Source organism: Camelina sativa, chromosome 12, assembly GCF_030686135.1.
Source record: "Camelina sativa cultivar CO46 ecotype springtype chromosome 12, ASM3068613v1".
Taxonomy (NCBI): Eukaryota; Viridiplantae; Streptophyta; class Magnoliopsida; order Brassicales; family Brassicaceae; genus Camelina; species Camelina sativa.
In genome coordinates this window covers 21,209,597-21,228,084 of record NC_141891.1, presented here as the reverse complement: position 1 = coordinate 21,228,084, position 18,488 = coordinate 21,209,597, and the positions used below count along the sequence as shown (strand labels likewise).

At 38.2% G+C, this 18,488-nt stretch overlaps 3 protein-coding genes, 1 long non-coding RNA gene and 1 pseudogene across 4 annotated transcripts; 2 read left to right on the top strand and 3 right to left on the bottom strand.

Annotated features, from left to right (window-relative positions):
• Window positions 1-1,331: 1,331 nt before the first annotated feature.
• Window positions 1,332-3,376, bottom strand: LOC104732386 (uncharacterized). The gene has a single exon (XM_010451917.2). It carries the CDS (start codon window positions 3,327-3,329, stop codon window positions 1,479-1,481), a length of 1,851 nt encoding a protein of 616 aa, XP_010450219.2. The 5' UTR covers window positions 3,330-3,376; the 3' UTR covers window positions 1,332-1,478.
• Window positions 3,377-4,250: 874 nt separating this feature from the next.
• Window positions 4,251-6,708, bottom strand: LOC104732385 (uncharacterized). The gene is made up of 2 exons (XR_015575596.1): window positions 6,655-6,708; window positions 4,251-6,321 (listed from the first exon to the last, which is right to left on the bottom strand). It is a non-coding gene; the product is annotated as an uncharacterized LOC104732385 (long non-coding RNA).
• A 4,643-nt stretch (window positions 6,709-11,351) lies between these two features.
• LOC147930845 (uncharacterized) lies at window positions 11,352-11,506 on the top strand (annotated as a pseudogene).
• A 431-nt stretch (window positions 11,507-11,937) lies between these two features.
• On the top strand, window positions 11,938-15,356 carry LOC104732382 (3-hydroxyisobutyryl-CoA hydrolase-like protein 3, mitochondrial). Its single transcript, XM_010451914.3, has 10 exons — window positions 11,938-12,443; window positions 12,608-12,709; window positions 12,800-12,864; window positions 13,463-13,597; window positions 13,692-13,788; window positions 14,040-14,169; window positions 14,258-14,436; window positions 14,580-14,707; window positions 14,790-14,891; window positions 15,118-15,356. The coding sequence occupies exons 1-10, from the start codon at window positions 12,227-12,229 to the stop codon at window positions 15,217-15,219; spliced, it is 1,257 nt and encodes a 418-aa protein (XP_010450216.1). The 5' UTR covers window positions 11,938-12,226; the 3' UTR covers window positions 15,220-15,356.
• On the bottom strand, window positions 15,309-18,103 carry LOC104732383 (protein CORTICAL MICROTUBULE DISORDERING 3-like). The gene is made up of 5 exons (XM_087478814.1): window positions 16,777-18,103; window positions 16,456-16,674; window positions 16,283-16,374; window positions 15,899-16,191; window positions 15,309-15,796 (listed from the first exon to the last, which is right to left on the bottom strand). The coding sequence occupies exons 1-5, from the start codon at window positions 17,887-17,889 to the stop codon at window positions 15,459-15,461; spliced, it is 2,055 nt and encodes a 684-aa protein (XP_087334940.1). The 5' UTR covers window positions 17,890-18,103; the 3' UTR covers window positions 15,309-15,458.
• Between the last annotated feature and the right edge of the window lie 385 nt (window positions 18,104-18,488).

Below are 18,488 nucleotides of genomic sequence, written 5' to 3'. Positions count from 1 at the left end.
AATAATAAGATAATAATCTTTTTGAAATCATCATGTAAAATACGATCCCAATAATATCATAAATTATAATGATGTGAATTTACATATGTTGATTTAATATATTATTTAAAAATGAATTTCTTTTTATCTCTATAAAACAAATGTTATGTTGTATTTTCAATCTATAATGATATAAAATACTATATAACATGTCATACAAAAGCAAATTATTTTTTAATTTTTCAATTTCTAGTTATGCATAATTTTTATTTTGATAGTTTTATAGGCTATTAAAATATGATTGATATTATTATTCATAAATTTCAATTTAAATATGTCATATGTGTAAGTGAATTTATTTGTAATTAATGTCAATGATGTTTTCTAAAAATTATAATCTGAATTTCAAAACCATAAAATCTATAACATCCGAAAGTCTAATCATATTTTTTATAAAATTATCTCAATTTCTAATTTCTAAGAATTTAAAAAATCAAAAATACATCTATTAATTAATAAGTATTAATTTACACTATAAATAATAGATATTAATTTATCTATAACTATAAATTAACAAAAATATATTTTATTTAAAAATTAATATTTTTACATACAAATATATTTTATTATTAAAGTATATTATTTCTATATGTGTAAGAAAATGATCAATTTCTTATCGCAATTATCGTAAGAAAATGGTAGGAAACATATTATGACAGTAAGAGAAGAGAATGTATGATGCATCCTATAGAACTTTGTGTAGCTTTATTTTATAAGAATGAGACAATCTCATAAAAAATAAAAAACATAAATTTAACCGAAAAAAGTTTTACCAATAAAATAATAATAGTGTTTCTGAATAAATTACTTTGTTTGGTGCAAAAATACGAAACAGTATATTTGTTTCTATAGAGGTGAATATTTAATATTGTTGGAATTAATAATTAATTGTATAATTACGTTAATTCTTAGCCTACTTTTTAGAACGTTATCCATTTTTGTAGTATTATTAACATAAAATTAAAATATGTAAACAATTTTGTACTTTCGAATTTCATGACAAATATACATAGAATTTTCTCATAAGTCATAACTATTTTTTTTTTTCAATTTTGTAATTTTCTTATAATTATCCTTTTAAATTTTTAATATTGTTAAAAATAATTTATTTGATTTACACATGGCAAAATCTCTAGTCAAAAAAGTTTACATTTGTCGCCATTACGTGAGTGAACTTTGAAAAATAAACTTTATATAATAAGATAACCAAATTTTAATTGTTATCATTTAATAGTGAAACATAAATATTATAAATTTCGAGTCAATTGGGACAAGTATCAAACAAAAAAAAATGGATAAGAAACAATGCCAATTTATTTTGGTTAAATATAAAACTTAAAAAGATAGTAAAACAAAGGAACAAAATCATAAGAACCAAGACAAAAAATCAAAAAGTAAATTATTGCAATCATATTTATTGTTGATGAAACCATTCAAAATCAATAGTATGGCGTCTTGGAGACATATGGTGGTGGTGGAGACTTGTATGTGACCTTTGGAGAAGGAGAGTAATATGGTGGAGGTGGTGAGCTGTAGACGTATGGTGGTGGGGGAGATTTGTATGTGACCTTAGGAGAAGGAGAGTAGTATGGTGGGGGTGGTGAGCTGTAGACATATGGTGGTGGGGGAGATTTGTAGGCGACCTTGGGAGAAGGAGAGTAGTATGGTGGTGGGGGTGAGCTGTAGACGTATGGTGGTGGGGGAGATTTGTAGGTGACCTTGGGAGAAGGAGAGTAGTAAGGTGGAGGTGGTGAGCTGTAGACGTATGGAGGTGGGGGAGATTTGTAGGTGACCTTTGGAGAAGGAGAATAGTATGGTGGAGGGGGTGAGTTGTAAATGTATGGAAGTGGGGGAGATTTGTAGTCAACCTTGGGAGAAGGAGAGTAGTATGGTGGAGGGGGTGAGCTGTAGACGTATGGTGGTGGGGGAGATTTGTAGTCTACCTTGGGAGAAGGAGAGTAGTATGGTGGAGGGGGTGAGCTGTAGACGTATGGAGGTGGGGGAGATTTGTAGGTGACCTTTGGAGAAGGAGAATAGTATGGTGGAGGGGGTGAGTTGTAAATGTATGGAGGTGGGGGAGATTTGTAGTCAACCTTGGGAGAAGGAGAGTAGTATGGTGGAGGGGGTGAGCTGTAGACGTATGGTGGTGGGGGAGATTTGTAGTCTACCTTGGGAGAAGGAGAATAGTATGGTGGAGGGGGTGAGCTGTAGACGTATGGTGGTGGGGGAGACTTGTAGTCAACCTTGGGAGAAGGAGAGTAGTATGGTGGAGGGGGTGAGCTGTAGACGTATGGAGGTGGGGGAGACTTGTAGTCAACCTTGGGAGAAGGAGAGTAGTATGGTGGAGGGGGTGAGCTGTAGACGTATGGAGGTGGGGGAGACTTGTAGGTGACCTTGGGAGAAGGAGAGTAGTATGGTGGAGGGGGTGAGCTGTAGACGTATGGTGGTGGGGGAGATTTGTAGTCAACCTTGGGAGAAGGAGAGTAGTATGGTGGAGGGGGTGAGCTGTAGACGTATGGTGGTGGGGGAGATTTGTAGTCAACCTTGGGTGAAGGAGAGTAGTATGGTGGAGGGGGTGAGCTGTAGACGTATGGAGGTGGGGGAGACTTGTATTCAACCTTGGGAGAAGGGGAGTAGTATGGTGGAGGGGGTGAGCTGTAGACGTATGGTTGTGGGGGAGATTTGTAGTCAACCTTGGGAGAAGGAGAGTAGTATGGTGGAGGGGGTGAGTTGTATACGTATGGTGGTGGGGGAGATTTGTAGTCTACTTTGGGTGAAGGAGAGTAGTATGGTGGAGGGGGTGAGCTGTAGACGTATGGAGGTGGGGGAGACGTGTATTCAACCTTAGGAGAAGGAGAGTAGTATGGTGGAGGGGGTGAGCTGTAGACGTATGGTGGTGGAGGAGATTTGTAGTCAACCTTGGGAGAAGGAGAATAGTATGGTGGAGGAGGTGAGCTGTAGACGTATGGAGGTGGGGGAGATTTGTAGTCAACCTTGGGAGAAGGAGAGTAATAAGTTGGTGGGGGTGGAGAACTGTAAACGTATGGTTTTGGTTGTGGTGTGTACTTAGGACCTTGTCTTCTATATTGTGGTGAAGGTGGTGGGGATGCAGAGTAGTATGGGGAATACTTTTTTGGTGGGTAAGGTGATTTGTGTTCATGGCTTGGAGTATTGTATTGTGGTGCTTGCGGGGATGAGTAAGGGTATGATGTCACTGTAGCCGCAATGGCACTTAGAACCACAACATAAACCATGCAGTGCCCTAATCCCATCGTTCTTGAGGATCCCATCACTGCTCCTTTAATTTGTTTCTTTGTTTTTTGGTTATGATATACTTGAACATGAACGCCCTTTATATAGTCTTTCTTTGTGTATAATTATTATATAATCTTCTCAACTTGGGTTCGTGGTTGGCACTTCCAAAAATATATTAGAGGACGTGCTAAGTTGTTTGTTGAAAGATAAGCGGTTTGTGGGAAAATATGAAATTTTATTAGATTCTCCTGCAACCTTCAAAGTTTTTCATTTGTTTACATATTCTTTTGTTTGATGAATTTAATCGACTCAAATAATTAGAAGAACGAAAAATATATGTTGGTTTATGATTATATAAGCTATAATGAAAATATTTGTTTCTTAATTAACATTAATATGACATCGATATGATATTCATATTCTTATAAAAGAAAAAAAGAATGTGACAAACCATAATTTTATTGCTGACTCATATGTGTTTTTTTCTTTTCAACACAACGGATCAACAAGTTTATAATATTCTCATGATTATAAAAATATATGAGGCCAAGTGGTTATGCTTATTGTGTTCAATGCATCAAAATTCCACACAGAACCAATATGACCTTATATATGATTCCTCATTGTCTACATTATCTTTCAAATAATCTAAGGGTTGAGATACAACAGTTCCGATCGGTTATTACATTTACAACGGTTTGGTAAGACATAGCTATTATATGCTATTTTAGTAGAGTTGCTTAATCTGTTTTTATTCTTTAGGTAAGGCAACCGAAGGCGACTCGATCGTGTGAGCAACTATTTTATACTGGTTCAAGACCATGTTCTTTCCTCATGGGCGACCACGTTCACCGAATAGTATAATATAACTATATATGAAAAACAAAGAGACCATTTTCATCGGTCTTTCTAGTCATTTTCAATTAACGCCATTTAGACCGATCGATGAAGATAAATATAAACATGTTTGGGTGTATTGTCAAAAAAAAAACATGTTTGCGTGCAATAAGTTTTGTCGCACAGTACATTAGCAAAAAAAAATGCTTTCATTCTTTGCAGTAAACCACGAGACAACAAATATGAGGAACTAACAAATCTATAGCATAGCTGTCCCTGAATTTTGGAGGTTTGAACAATAGAACTTACGTCATTAAACCGCTGGACTTTTGCTGAAAAGTAGCCGAAAATAAATGTTAATATTATCGGCCGCAGGCTGCTTTGCCTATACCGCATTTCTAGATAGACGAAAAGCAAAATCCAAACTAAAGAGAAGAATCGCGCAGATGAGGAAACAAAGATGTGACATAACAAATTTTACCATCGATCTAACTGCATTAATTTGAGGGATCCACCTGAAAAGTTGTACTATATGTTAATTCATGGTTAGTTGGTTACGTGGATAGTATTAACTTAAAAAAAAAAATGGAGAGAGGATTTGATTAGATGATGCAACATAACTCATGGTTGTTCTAAAATGATCAGAAGAAGAAGAAAAAATGTACAAAAAGTTCTAGGTCTTTCCTGCATGATATTTATACTAGGAAATCCCCAACTTCCGATATGTTTAGTTTCTTTGTTCTTCGGAGAAAATATTCCGTTATTCGATATAGTGAATATTCAAATAGATTTGGTCTAATCTTTCCATATTCCTTGATAGGTCGGTCGCCAACTTGTTACCGAGGCTGAGTTGATCGAGCTTAGCTTACACGAGTTCGATAGTTTGATGTGCGGAACCAATAATCTACTTAACCAAATTTAGTATACCATGGTTTATTCCAAGTTGATCCATTATCAAATCAGCATGTACAATATACAGAATCTATACTATTAATTAGAGAGTACAAAAGGAGAAAAAAAAAAAAAAAACCATATCATATATCCATGTTGCCAAACAGACCTAATTCTCTGCATAATTAAAAAAAAAAATCAAAATTCCGACTAACCAAAAACCAAAAGTTCAGATCTTACATAATCCCGAAATTATCTCTATATAACTCCCAAATCTCAATAATAACCATATCTAACAATATATTTAATATAACAAAAAATTAACCCCCTAAAATAAAGCTAACTATCTTCACTAATATCTATCTAACTAAATTTTAGCATATTCCACAAATTTTGAGTTTAAACTTTATCCTGAAAATATATTCTTTAAGATTTCATCCTACATTCAAACCTAAAATAACAACCAACTCTCTTAGCCTATAAATACAATAGTCGAAATCAATACTCAAAAAACACTCAAAACTTTCACAGCATATCGAAAAATGTTAACTACTTTCACCAAAATGGCCAGCCATTTGGTTTTACAATCCTTGCTAAAATCTTTAGTGCTTATTTACTGTTGAAGATGATTGTTGTTAAAAGGTAAACAATTCATATTGCATGGATATCAGATTCCTTTATCGTTATTCACAATTGTAATCATAGATTATTGATGATTTTTCTTATTTTCATGTTTTAGGCTAAAACCTGAATGTCAAGAGCAAGCTGGACTATTGGTGTTACTCAAAACATTTTATAATTTCATATTCATTGTTTAGAACAGTTTAAGCAATTAAAGTGGGTTTTGGAGCTTTGTGTTGTTTCCTGTTTTTTTATTATTTTACAGTTTTATTCTTGGATTTTAGAACTTTAAAATTCTTAATTTTTTTTGAGAAGTAATGCTTAAGTATATATGCAAATTCTCATCAGTGCAAATATAAATAAAACTGTAACTTACCATATGGGATATGATTTCCAGAGTAAATGATATCCCAATATTAATTGATATATAAGATTGACACCACCTTCTTCTAATCATTATCTCCATTTGGTTAATACTTAATACTAACCTTACTTAAATAAATTCTAATTTTTTTTTGACAAGTAGTGCCTAAGTATATATGAAATTCTCATCACCGCAAATATAAATAAAACTGTAACTAACCTTTCACATTAATTTGAATAGATTATATAACAGATACGATTGACACCACCTTCTTCTAATCTTTATCTCCATTTTGTTAATAACCTTTTTTTTACCTGAAACAAAAGAGGCTGATTACTTATCTTTTTGTTTCTTTCCTTTCTCGAAAAGTCTTATATGTTATGATGTCTGGAGTAAATAATCCTGTATAAAGCAAACTTCACTATATTCAAACAAGTGCATTATTAAGACTGAACCTCAAAAATGAAAAGATTAAAATGATGTAGATCTGCTATTGTTCTTCCTATATAAACTTCTAGATGAAGGGTATATAAATTAATTGCATGTTCATAAGAACATTAGAGCAACACGTAATAAATCTATAAATATGGTAACTAAAATAACCTTATTGACGATGATGGTAATAGTGATTGAAGGACTTTTGGTACCTGAGACACATCATGAGACTTTTTGGTAGTACCGATGAACCAGATGACCGCGGCGATGAAATCTGAGACGGAGGACTCGTAGTAGGGTGTAACATCCACAATTTCATGTAATTGGGCCGGTCTGTTTTTCTACCCATGTTAAAGCCCATTAGTCTAGAATCTAGTAAACGACAAAGGGTTTTGGGTGTTTGTGTGTATGTTCGTTTTTATCTCCATGGCCGCACATAGGAGAATTAAAAACCTTAAGAGCCTATGACGTGAAAGAGAGTAAGGGAGAGCACGAGATCATAACAAAAGAATAAAGAAAAAGGAAGAAGACAATATGGAGCCGAGAGATGGAACTGGAAGAAGAAATAGAAAAGGGAGAGAAAGGGGGAAGAGGAGAGAACGGTAGTCGTGAAGGAGAGGGGAGAACGAGACGTTGCGACGGTGGTGGAGAACACGGGTGGGGTCTGTTTATTTATGTCATGTACGTGGAAAGCCTTGGTGTTGGTGGAGGAGAAAAGTCGGAGTAGATCAGAGGTGAAGAAGAGAAGAACAACAAAGAGTAAGACAAGAAAATAAGAAAGAGGGAGAAGGGAGGGAAAACAGTTTGGAGGAGGCATATTTGGAGGTTCGTTGGCGCCGGAGGTAACATCGGTTTAGGAAACCGAAAACACCGGCGTGATCACCATCAAGCCTAGCAACTGACGGAAGTCCGATCGGAGTTATATTCAAGAAGTTATGTTTGTTGCTTTCTGCGCAAGAAATATCTGTAACTGTCGGAACCTGCAACCCTAGAAATCGGATTCGAGGTTGTCTCCTTGGAACAGCGCTTGGTAGTCCAAAACTACCTGATCGAGCTGAGAATTGGTGGAGAGCTTCACAGTACTACTGGCTACAGATTCAACGGTGGGATTGTGATTTTAACGGTTAGTTGTGGCTTTACACGTGTGTTTATGAGGCTCATTTGTATAGAATAAATGGTGACATTATCTGTTTGGTTTGGCAACGAGGTTGGATGGAGATGGTGTTCTTTAATTGGGTTTGACATGGAAAAGGAGAAATGAGTTTCAACATTTAAGTGGCAAAGGTGAGGGTGGTAATCGCGGAAACACAATGATTATTTTCTAACCATGTTCTTCATGAATTGCTTGTATAGGCTTGGAAACTATATGATTGGTTATGTCTATTGTTTGATATTGCGTGATATGATTATAATGTATGATGATATGGTATGATGACATGGTATGATGATATGATGCATGATAGAATGAGTTGATGTGTAACATGATAATTGTTGAATGATGATATGAAATGAGATTATGTGATGGGGGCGTGAACATGAGATTTGTTTCGTGCCATGCTAAGCTGATGGGATTTCGGTTTAGCAATATTGTTGATGAATGTGTGTAATGATGAGAATGAGGTGTTTAAATATGGTTGAAGCAAAAATTATGATTATATGCTAGATTGAATATTATGTGAAGCAGTTATGCTTGTTGGATGTATGTCAAAAATATGGAGTCTGATTCTATGCTATGCATTGATTGTTGAATGTGATTAGAATGTCGTCATTGTGTTCACCCTTTTATCTTTTCCCTCAGGTTAAAAGCTTTATGAGACGTGGAACAAGTTTTATGATTGAAGAGTTTTATTTTAAAGAAAAAAGCTTTTTGGCGGGACCATTTAAATAACACCTTGTATTGGTCGATAAGGCGGGACGGGTGTTACAATTTTGGTATCAAAGCCTAGGTTAAGGCCACTCCGGTTCCGACCCGGAGTGATGTGATAGTGGGAACGGAGCCTAGCCAAGACCACCGAGACGCGCGGAGCGATCCCAAGACACCGAACCAGGACGCACCGGCCACGAACAAATCGCCTCAGTTGAACGCTGCCAAGGCTTCGAAGGAACTCACCGGAGTCATAGCGAGCCCAAGGAGCCCCGGCCAAGATGCCCAAGACAACTTAGGACCGCCGAACCTGACCAAAGCTCGGAGCCAATATGCGTTACAGGAAGCCAAAGGCGCAAGTCAACGGTGCGGCCAAAATATCATCAGCCCCGGAACAGCTCCTCGTATGATCAGTTGCCCTTCAGACAACGTCCCAAGGAGAACTCGAATACTCGGTCCGATCGATCTTCACTCTTACCCAAGAGTGAAGACAACAAAGTCGCCAAAGCAAGGAAGTGTACTCTTTCCCCTACTCCGGGTTTTTCTCATTGGGTTTACCGGAGAGGTTTTAACGAGGCATGGAGCTTGGTGCACAACGCCTAAAGGCTAAGTTGCTTCATGCGCAAGGCCAAGGCGGTTATCTCTCTTTCCTCTTTTATTTTGGTTTAAATTTGAACATTGGGGAATATTCCTCTCGTGATGCTTTTACTTATTGACGTTGAGAGAGTTTGTGGCTAGCGCGTTAGTCAAAAGGTGGCGACGTGTTCTCATTGCAAACAGAACACGTCAAAGGACGATGTGCGGATCAAGATGAATCCGCGTGTCCTTAAGCCCCTACCTAGACCTAACTATTTAAACTCCTCTTATGCCCTTGTTCCTCCTTTAGACTTGAATGAAAATAAAACTTTTCTCAAGAGAGATTCTTAACTTGTATCCATCCTCTCATTAGTCCAATCCGGGATTGTCTAAGTGAGAGAACCCTAGCAAGACTCGAACCGGGTTCGATCTTGTTAGCGACCGTATCAAGAAAAGAACCAACTCTCTTGTGTCGTCATTCAATCCACTCTCGTCTCCCCTCGCTTCACTTCCATCTTTTCCCCTTCGCAACCTCGAGTTCTCTTCCACAAGATCTCGAGTTCTCCATCGAACCATCTCAACTCGACTCCATCATCGTTTCCATCGCAACCGACCGTTTGTTCGTTCCCACATCCGTACCATCCGATCAACCAGTTCGTGGCTTCTCGACCGTATTCCCAAACGGCTCGTTTGAATCACTTCAAACTCCATTTTCCTCGTTTGTTTCTCGCCTAGATCCAAAGTCAAGAACCTTTGCCGAGGAAAGTTCTACCATTCGAAAGTTGACCGAGAGCTCAAGCCGCGACCGTACCACGACCGTACCGTAACCGCGTCTCCGGATCACATCACGGAGGGTCAGATTTTAAAAATCGTTTTCAAAAAAAATAAACAAAACAAAAAGTGTTGATTGATTGATTGTTATGTGCTTATGTTAAGTGAGTTGATTGATTGTGTTTGAATTGTGTTGATTACTTTTAAACGTTATTCCTACTGCGGAAGTGAAAGTAAGAATAGTGTTTGTACTAAGGTGGTTAAGTTAGAAGTTCTGCTAAATCATTCGAGTGACTTGAAGGAAACGAGATTGCATGTTGTATTATTAAGATGCTTGGAAAGCTCGCTATGAATTCGAGGACGAATTCATTATAAGAGGGGGAGAATTGTAACATCCTCAATTTCATGTAATTGGGCCGGTCTGTTTTTCTACCCATGTTAAAGCCCATTAGTCTTGAATCTAGTAAACGACAAAGGGTTTTGGGTGTTTGTGTGTATGTTCGTTTTTATCTCCATGGCCGCACAAAGGAGAATTAAAAACCTTAAGAGCCTATGACGTGAAAGAGAGTAAGGGAGAGCACGAGATCATAACAAAAGGATAGAGAAAAAGGAAGAAGACAATATGGAGCCGAGAGATGGAACTGGAAGAAGAGATAGAAAAGGGAGAGAAAGGGGGAAGAGGAGAGAACGGTAGTCGTGAAGGAGAGGGGAGAACGAGACGTTGCGACGGTGGTGGAGAACACGGGTGGGGTCTGTTTATTTATGTCATGTACGTGGAAAGCCTTGATGTTGGTGGAGGAGCAAAGTCGGAGTAGATCGAAGGTGAAGAAGAGAAGAACAACAAAAAGTAAGAAAAGCAAATAAGAAAGAGGGAGAAGGGAGGGAAAACAGTTTGGAGGAGGCATATTTGGAGGTTCGTCGGCGCCGGAGGTAACATCGGTTTAGGAAACTGAAAACACCGGCGTGATCACCATCAAGCCACAAGCTCGTATCAACTGACGGAAGTCCGATCGGAGTTATATTCAAGAAGTTATGTTTGTTGCTTCTGCGCAAGAAATATCTGTAACTGTCCGAACCTGCAACCCTAGAAATCGGATTCAAGGTTGTCTCCTTGGAACAGCGCTTGGTAGTCCAAAACTTACCTGCTCGAGCTGAGAATTGGTGGGGAGCTTCACGGTACTACTGGCTACAGATTCAACGGTGGGATTGTGATTTTAACGGTTAGTTGTGGTTTTACACGTGTGTTTATGAGGCTCATTTGTATAGAATAAATGGTGACATCATCTGTTTGGTTTGGCAACGAGGTTGGATGGAGCTGGTGTTCTTTAATATTGGGTTTGACATGGAAAAGGAGAAATGAGTTTCAACATTTAAGTGGCAAAGGTGAGGGTGGTAATCGCGGAAACACAATGATTATTTTCTAAGCATGTTCTTTATGAATTGCTTGTATAGGCTTAGAAACTATATGATTAGATATGTCTATTGTTTGATATTGCGTGATATGATTATAATGTATGATGATATGGTATGATGACATGGTATGATGACATGGTATGATGCATGATAGAATGAGTTGATGTGTAACATGATAATTGTTGAATGATGATATGAAATGAGATTATGTGATGGGGGCGTGAACATGAGATTTGTTTCGCGTCTCGTGAGGGTGCGAACATGAGGTTTGTTTTGTGACTCATGATGGGCAAACCTGAGATTGGTTTTGTACCTGGTAATTGGACGAACATGAGATTTGTTTCGTACCTAGAGATTGGACGAACATGAGATTTGTTTCGTGCCATGCTAAGTTGATGAGATTTCGGTTTAGCGATGTTGATGAATGTGTGTATCGATGAATGTGTTGGTGTTTAAATATGGTTTAAATGATATTATGATTATATGCTAGATTGAATATTATGTGAAGCCGTTATGCTTGTTGAATGTATATCAAAAATGTGGAGTCTGATTCTATGCTATACATTGATTGTTGTATGTGATTAGAATATCGTCATTGTGTTCACCCTTTTATCTTTTCCCTCGGGTTAAAAGCTTTATGAGACGTGGAACAAGTTTTATGATTGAAGAGTTTTATTTTAAAGAAAAAAGCTTTTTGACGGGACCATTTGAATAACATGTTGTCTTGGCCAATAAGGCGGGACGGGTGTTACATACGGGATATCACAGAAGGATACTATCTGGCTATTCCTTCGACTGATTGCTCGCATCGGAAATTAGGTTCTCTAGCTTGGTGGTCTTAAGAATGGTTCGGGGGGTGCTGCGAACACTTAGAGATACAGGTAGAATTGGTTGCGGCTCTGAAATATTTTCACAACCATATTTTGGTCTACAAAAATAATTAAAATATAGATTCCTAGTGACAGAAAAAAAAAAAAAAATTATAGCAAAAGATATATATTTTGCTAACATGTAATTGCTACAAAGAGATGAATAAAAAAAATGTACAGCAAAGGAGAAACCGCTGATTCAGAAAGAGTGTTTACCTACAGTAGCCTCCATCTCTCACCGTCACTGATGACTGTATCCTCATCGACCTTCTTCTCCAACTAAACTTAACTATGATCATCAAAACTTTGGCTCATCGCATCGTTTTCCCCAACTTCTCATCAAACTTCTCTTCTCATCACCTCCTCAGACTCTCACTCTCCGATAATCGGAAATTCTCAGTGATGGCCGGAGCTGGCGGCGATGACTTCGTTAAAGGAAACGTTTTTCCTAATGGCGTCGCTCTCATCACTCTCGATCGAACCAAAGCTCTCAACGCCATGAATCTTGGTAAAACAAATAGTTGCAAATACTCTCTTCTCTCTCTTTATATGATTGCTTCATCTCCCCAATTTGGTGAATCAGACTCAATTTTGAGAAATCTTCTTATCAACTTGTTGGAATTGGATTTTGGGGGATCACAGAGTTGCTCAATTTGGTTATGATATTTACAGATATGGATATAAAGTATAAAAGCGTTCTTGACGAATGGGAATCTGATCCTAGAGTCAAATGTGTTATCGTCGAAGGCAGCACTCCTCGAGCCTTTTGTGCAGGTGATTGCTCTACTTTCTGTTAAACTGTTTCATGTAGATGAAGCTATGTGGCATTTGACCACGTTATGGGATCTATGAATGGTGTTGCAGGGATGGATATTAAAGGAGTCGCTGCAGAAATCCAAAAGGACAAAAGCACACCTCTTGTGCAAAAGGTTTCTGAATAATCATGCAAAACATACTTTGTCTTTAAATATATAAGATGCTAGAACTATGCAATATGGTTATTTTTGTTGGTTATCTCCGGGTTGTGTTTGTTGCGATGGGTAAAGTTTGCATCATAGGAGCCGTCTTTAGATAAGGAAAATAACCATATTAACTTAGTTTAACTGCTTGTGAAGCAGATAATAACCTTACAGCAACTGTCAGATTTAATCCTGGTTTGCTTGTTACTTTCTGTCATTACTCATCACCATATAAGATATTAGACACGAAAATGAAATTATGTGGTGTTATCTCGATACTTCAGGTCATGCTTTAGAAAATAACAATACTCTCATTGTCATTAAGCACCTTGTATTACAGAACTAGCTCATTTCTGAAGAGCACTTAACTTTGATTCTTATAACTGAATATAATGAAGTAAATTGTGTACTAATTTGATCAACAGGTATGTCTGTGGTACTCTCTTGGATGTTGTTCTTTAGATTTTCTTACGTTTGGCCCTTCTTTGAGTAGTACCCTCCAAATTCTTAGCATATGTTAACCTCCAGAACGTTGATTTTTTTGAACTTTGAAATTTGACTTCCTTAGGTATTTACAGCAGAATATACCCTGATATGCGCTATTGCTGGGTACAAAAAGCCATATATCTCATTGATGGATGGTATAACAATGGGATTTGGCCTAGGTCTCTCTGGACACGGTCGCTACCGTGTGATAACAGAGGTACTAAAGAGCAAATACTTGTTCTGCGCTTCTTGTGTATGTAAATAACTGGAATTACTTTCTTGACTCTTTTCATATTTTGTTTCCATTCCAGAGGACAGTTCTTGCCATGCCAGAAAATGGAATTGGCTTGTTCCCAGATGTCGGGTTTTCATATATAGCAGCTCACAGTCCTGGAGGAGGATCTGTTGGTATGTTCATACTCGAATTCCTTACACTGCCTATATAGTTTTAAGGTGCTATATTTAAAGGAAATAAGGAAATTGTCAACGCCAGTTAAAGGTCATTCCTAGTTGATTAGTGAAAAATGGTTATTGTTCCGTTAAATCCTTCTAAGTTTGTATAGAGTGGAATTCATATAGATGGAAGCCTGTTTATAGTGAAAGCAAAGGTTCCTGTGGTATATTGCTCAGTGCAACTTTTCTGGCATAAATGTCTACAGGTGCTTATCTTGGTTTGACTGGAAAAAGGATCTCCACACCATCAGATGCACTGTTCGTTGGTCTTGGGACGCATTATGTACCATCTGAAAAGCTAACTTCATTAAAGGAAGCCATTTTGTCAGCTAACCTGTACGGCCTTTCTCGACCTCCTTTCTTATCTTTCTTTCAAAACGAAATATTTTTCTCTATTTTAGAACTAATACAATCCATAATGCAGTTCTGAGGATCCTGATCAAGACATCCAAGCAACTTTATCAAAATATAGCGGCAATCCTGAATCTGAGGCCACCCTCAAATTGCTTTTGCCTCAAATAGAGTCAGCCTTTAGCTCAAATAAGTCTGTCAAGGAAACAATAGAAGAGCTCAAAAAGTACCAGCAAAGCAATGAGCCTTCAGGTATGATTTTCCATGGGAATTGTAATGCTCATAGAGCCTTACTGTTACCATTCAAACCGTTTTAAGTTATAGTTTAAGATTATAGACGAAACTAAGATCGCTGCCTTTTACCTTTGTGAATACTGGAAAATGTCTGGATACAGTTGTAGAATGGGCTAATGAGGCACTCAAAGGTTTGGAAAAAGGAGCACCGTTTTCTCTTTACCTAACACAGAAGTACTTTGCCAATGTTGCATGTGCCAAGGGTAAAACTGTGAACGAATTAACAACAGTGAGTTTCAATTCATAAATTCCGTTATTTTTCTCTCCACTAAGACGAATTTTAACCTCCCATATTAATTTCCTTTGTGAAGCTTAATGGTGTGATGAAAACTGAGTATCGCATTGCACTAAGATCTGCCTTGCGTTGTGATTTTGCTGAAGGCGTTAGAGCAGTTTTGATTGACAAGGATCAGGTTTGTTCATTGCCACTCAATTTTTTCTCTGTTTGATTCATCTTGTGCTCAGCTTCATCTATCTGTTCTTTTAATCACTCAGTTGATCATCTTAAATGTCTTTGTTGTGACCGGGCATATGAGTTTGTTATCTGCATCGACCTATGCTGCTTTAATGCCAAAGTTTTGTTAATATCAAGGCTCAAGTCAATCAAAACTGATTTGCTCTGTGAAAACTCTTTTGCAGAACCCAAAATGGAACCCGGCAAGCATTGAAGAAGTAGACGAAAACGAGGTGGAAGCTCTGTTTAAACCATTAAGTCCAGAAGTGGAAGAGTTAAAAGTTTGATTCTCATTTTATTTTACTCTGTTTTAAGTGTGTAGACAAAGTATTCTATGAATAAACAAATCTTTTAGCCATGATGTTGAAGAAGCTTGTTACTGTAAAAACTATTCAATAAATTGGAAACCTTCTTTTCACAGAAATTCTTCTCGGGCAGTTGATAAATTATCTTTAAAAACATGAGCCATTGTATTACAGAGGATGGAAACGTGAGAACATTGAAGAAACAAAAGCAAAAGATGAAATCAAGAAGCAGAGTTGTCGTATGTCGATCCGACGTGGTGGATAACGAATCCATAGATTTTGCGCTTCAGCCGCTCGATCTTGGCTGTTAGAGCCATTGTCGTGATCTGGTTTTCTTGGTTCGACACGACCCGGTCCAACCACTCGTTAACTTGTTTCAGCTGAGACAGAACAGCAGCTATGGAACTACTATCTAAAGATCGCTTTGCTGTGTTTTTGTTGTCTAACGACTCTTCCACGAACCTAATGAACCACATCTGCATTTCCGATTGTAGGTTCACTGCGAATTTAGCCGTTTCCTTCAAGCCATCTATGTCTGTCCACATCCCAACAATATTGTCTGAAATACCAACAAATGCTAATTACTAAACTTAGAACTCTGCATTTGATATGTAAAGCCATTTTGATATGGAACTTCGTTTTTTCAGTGTAAAGAACAAACCTGTCTTGACAGAGGGTGGTCGGGGGGAGAGACGAGTAGGCATTGATTTCTTCAGAGACAATGGTGATTCGTGGCTGTTCTGGTTGTTCACTAGTGAGACCACACTGAGGTTAGTAGCTAACGCAGCTTCAACCCAAAGAGAGATTGGGTTTTGTTGATCAGACGACGAGCTGAAACTGTTTTCTGAGGCTATCTTACTGTATTTCACGACATCTTCATAGATTGTCAAAAACTGGTTGATGATTTGCAAAGGATTCCCCACCTTGGAGGCTAAAGAAAGTTCCGAGAATTTACTGAAACATCCACCAAAAGATAAGGTATCAAAGACGGTACGAAAGTGTAATAAGATTGTATGCCAACATTTAGGATGGTGTAACTGTATACCTTAAACATCTTATGATGCACTCGTTGGCATTTGCTTCTTCCAACGCCCGAGCTGCAGCTTTAGCAGCAAAGTCTCTTCTTTGCATAGCTTCCTGGAGTAATCAATTTACAATCGATCACTCTAGTGTTATAATCTAATGCAGCTCAATAACGTGAAAAGACAGCCTTCATACCTTTCCAAGTTTTGCAAGTTCCTCTGAGATGCTATCCAATGGAACACTACCATCAGTCCATTTACGTTCATAATAAGTGATCCCAACTCCTCCAAAGGCTGAGACTTCTTCTAGTATACTAGTCTCTGATGAGCACGACTTGGCTTTCTCTTCACACGCTGAAGATGAAGAATCACTCTTCCGCCTATTCGCATCACTGAGCCGGCTCGACATAGCAGCCTAAAACAATTATACAATACCAATATCAGTCCATCACACATAAGAAATCATTTAAATAAACACACAAATTTGTTCATCCAATTAAACAAAGTTTTTTGTTACCTGAGTACGCAAAATTGCTTGATGATCAGGCTTATTCTTAACACAACTCTTCTCCTTGTGCTCAACTTGAGCATTTCCATCAGCAGCTAACAGTTCATCCCAATTCTTCCGATTCTTAGCCGAAGAACCACAGGCTAAAGCCTCTGAAGCTTTGCAGATTCCAGCAGCCATCGCCGCCATCTTCTTCTTCCCTGAAGAATCTACCATAGGAGACATTTTCAAACCCGTAGAAAGCCTACGTCCAGGTGAGATCGACATTCTTCTTCCACTAGGCGATGGATTCATCTTCCTCCCATTAGGTGACGGTTGCCTATACCTAGACGGCACAACAATCGCTGGCTCTCTTGCAACTCTTCTCTGCTCCTCACGCGCTGCAGCAAGACTCGGCACCACACATTTCGACGGCACCGGAGAAGCAGATCTCCTCCCTTTACCAGAAACAGCCGGCGACGGATCTCTCTCCACCACGGCCGCCGTCGTCACACCACCGGAGCTATTCTTCTTCATCGATGAGACTGACCGTTTTGACGATGCTGGTGACGAGAACCTCTGCGGCGTCGTTTTCTGTTTTCGAATTTCGTTTTGGTTCACCGGAGCAAGGGCTTCCCTTTTAGGAACATTTCCGTCTCCGCCGCCGCCGTTGTTATCGTTGGATCGTCTATTGTTTAAGTAAACAGCGATGGGATCAAGAGAGTACTCGGAGTCAGAAACTGGTTGTATCACGAAATCTCGTTTGGATCCGTTACATACACGTGCGATTAACGGCTCCGGAGATCCGACGAAGGCGTGACGGCCAGCGACAGGGCGGATTCCGGCGGCACGCGGGACTGGAGTCGCGAACTCTAGCCGTTCTAGGTAGATAAATTGACCTAGCTGGAGACGGTTAGTGAGGATTAGATCTGTGTCTCGTTCAGAGAGAGACACATAAGTGGAGTTTAAAGAATCTGAAATTTGAACAAAGAACCCTTGATTGGGCCATAAATCGGAGCCGGCGAGAGCTGGAACGATTCCGGTGACTTGTAGTGTGGCGGATCTGTGGTCTCCGGTGGGGCGTGTGTTGGAATTCATGCATTGCAGGAGTTTTAGGAGGATGCCGGGAGCGAGTGACGCCATTTTTGAGTGTGTATTTGGGGAAACAGAGAGAAGGAAGAAGAAGAAGGATATAGAGAGAAGGTATTGAAGCTTTGGCCGTTACAAGATTCAAATTTTGAAATCGAGTTTCTCTCTTTTTTTTTCCTTCTGTACTTTCTTTATTTGTTTCTTGCGGAACTGTTTATGATAATAATGCGACTAAAGAGATAATCAAATTAAATGCTCATTCTAAACCGGCAGATTTGGACCGGACTAACCGTTATTTATCTATCTCCTCTTGAACCTTCTTTAGTACAGTGATAAAAAAGATATGAATTAGATTTTTGACTAAAAAAAAAATAGTTTTTTGTATTGCTCATTTTTAAAAGGGTGATTTTGCTCAATAACCAATTTTGATAATAAAATTAAATACATTTTAAAGTGAAAAATAAAGAAACTAACCAATGGATCTTACAAAATAACAGGTCCTTCAAAAGCAACACACGCGCATGAAGAAAGAACGAGAACATTGGCTTTGATTTTGTATTTTTTATTTTTTATTTGTTATTTAAATTAGGCATTTTACTTTTTCATACTTGTTAGTAATATATTTTTTCAACAAAATTAATATGAAATCCAAA

What these genes read in the sequence shown, in the direction of transcription:
- LOC104732386 (XM_010451917.2), bottom strand. Translation starts at nt 3,329, where the DNA reads ATGGGATCCTCAAGAACGATGGGATTAGGGCACTGCATGGTTTATGTT.
- LOC104732382 (XM_010451914.3), top strand. Translation starts at nt 12,227, where the DNA reads ATGATCATCAAAACTTTGGCTCATCGCATCGTTTTCCCCAACTTCTCA. An exon ending in TCCTCGAGCCTTTTGTGCAG is followed by an intron (nt 12,710 to 12,799) that starts GTGATTGCTCTA and finishes ATGGTGTTGCAG; the next exon opens with GGATGGATATTAAAGGAGTC. An exon ending in TTTTGATTGACAAGGATCAG is followed by an intron (nt 14,892 to 15,117) that starts GTTTGTTCATTG and finishes ACTCTTTTGCAG; the next exon opens with AACCCAAAATGGAACCCGGC.
- LOC104732383 (XM_087478814.1), bottom strand. Translation starts at nt 17,889, where the DNA reads ATGGCGTCACTCGCTCCCGGCATCCTCCTAAAACTCCTGCAATGCATG. An exon ending in AAGCAATTTTGCGTACTCAG is followed by an intron (nt 16,675 to 16,776) that starts GTAACAAAAAAC and finishes TAATTGTTTTAG; the next exon opens with GCTGCTATGTCGAGCCGGCT. An exon ending in AACTTGCAAAACTTGGAAAG is followed by an intron (nt 16,375 to 16,455) that starts GTATGAAGGCTG and finishes TGATTACTCCAG; the next exon opens with GAAGCTATGCAAAGAAGAGA.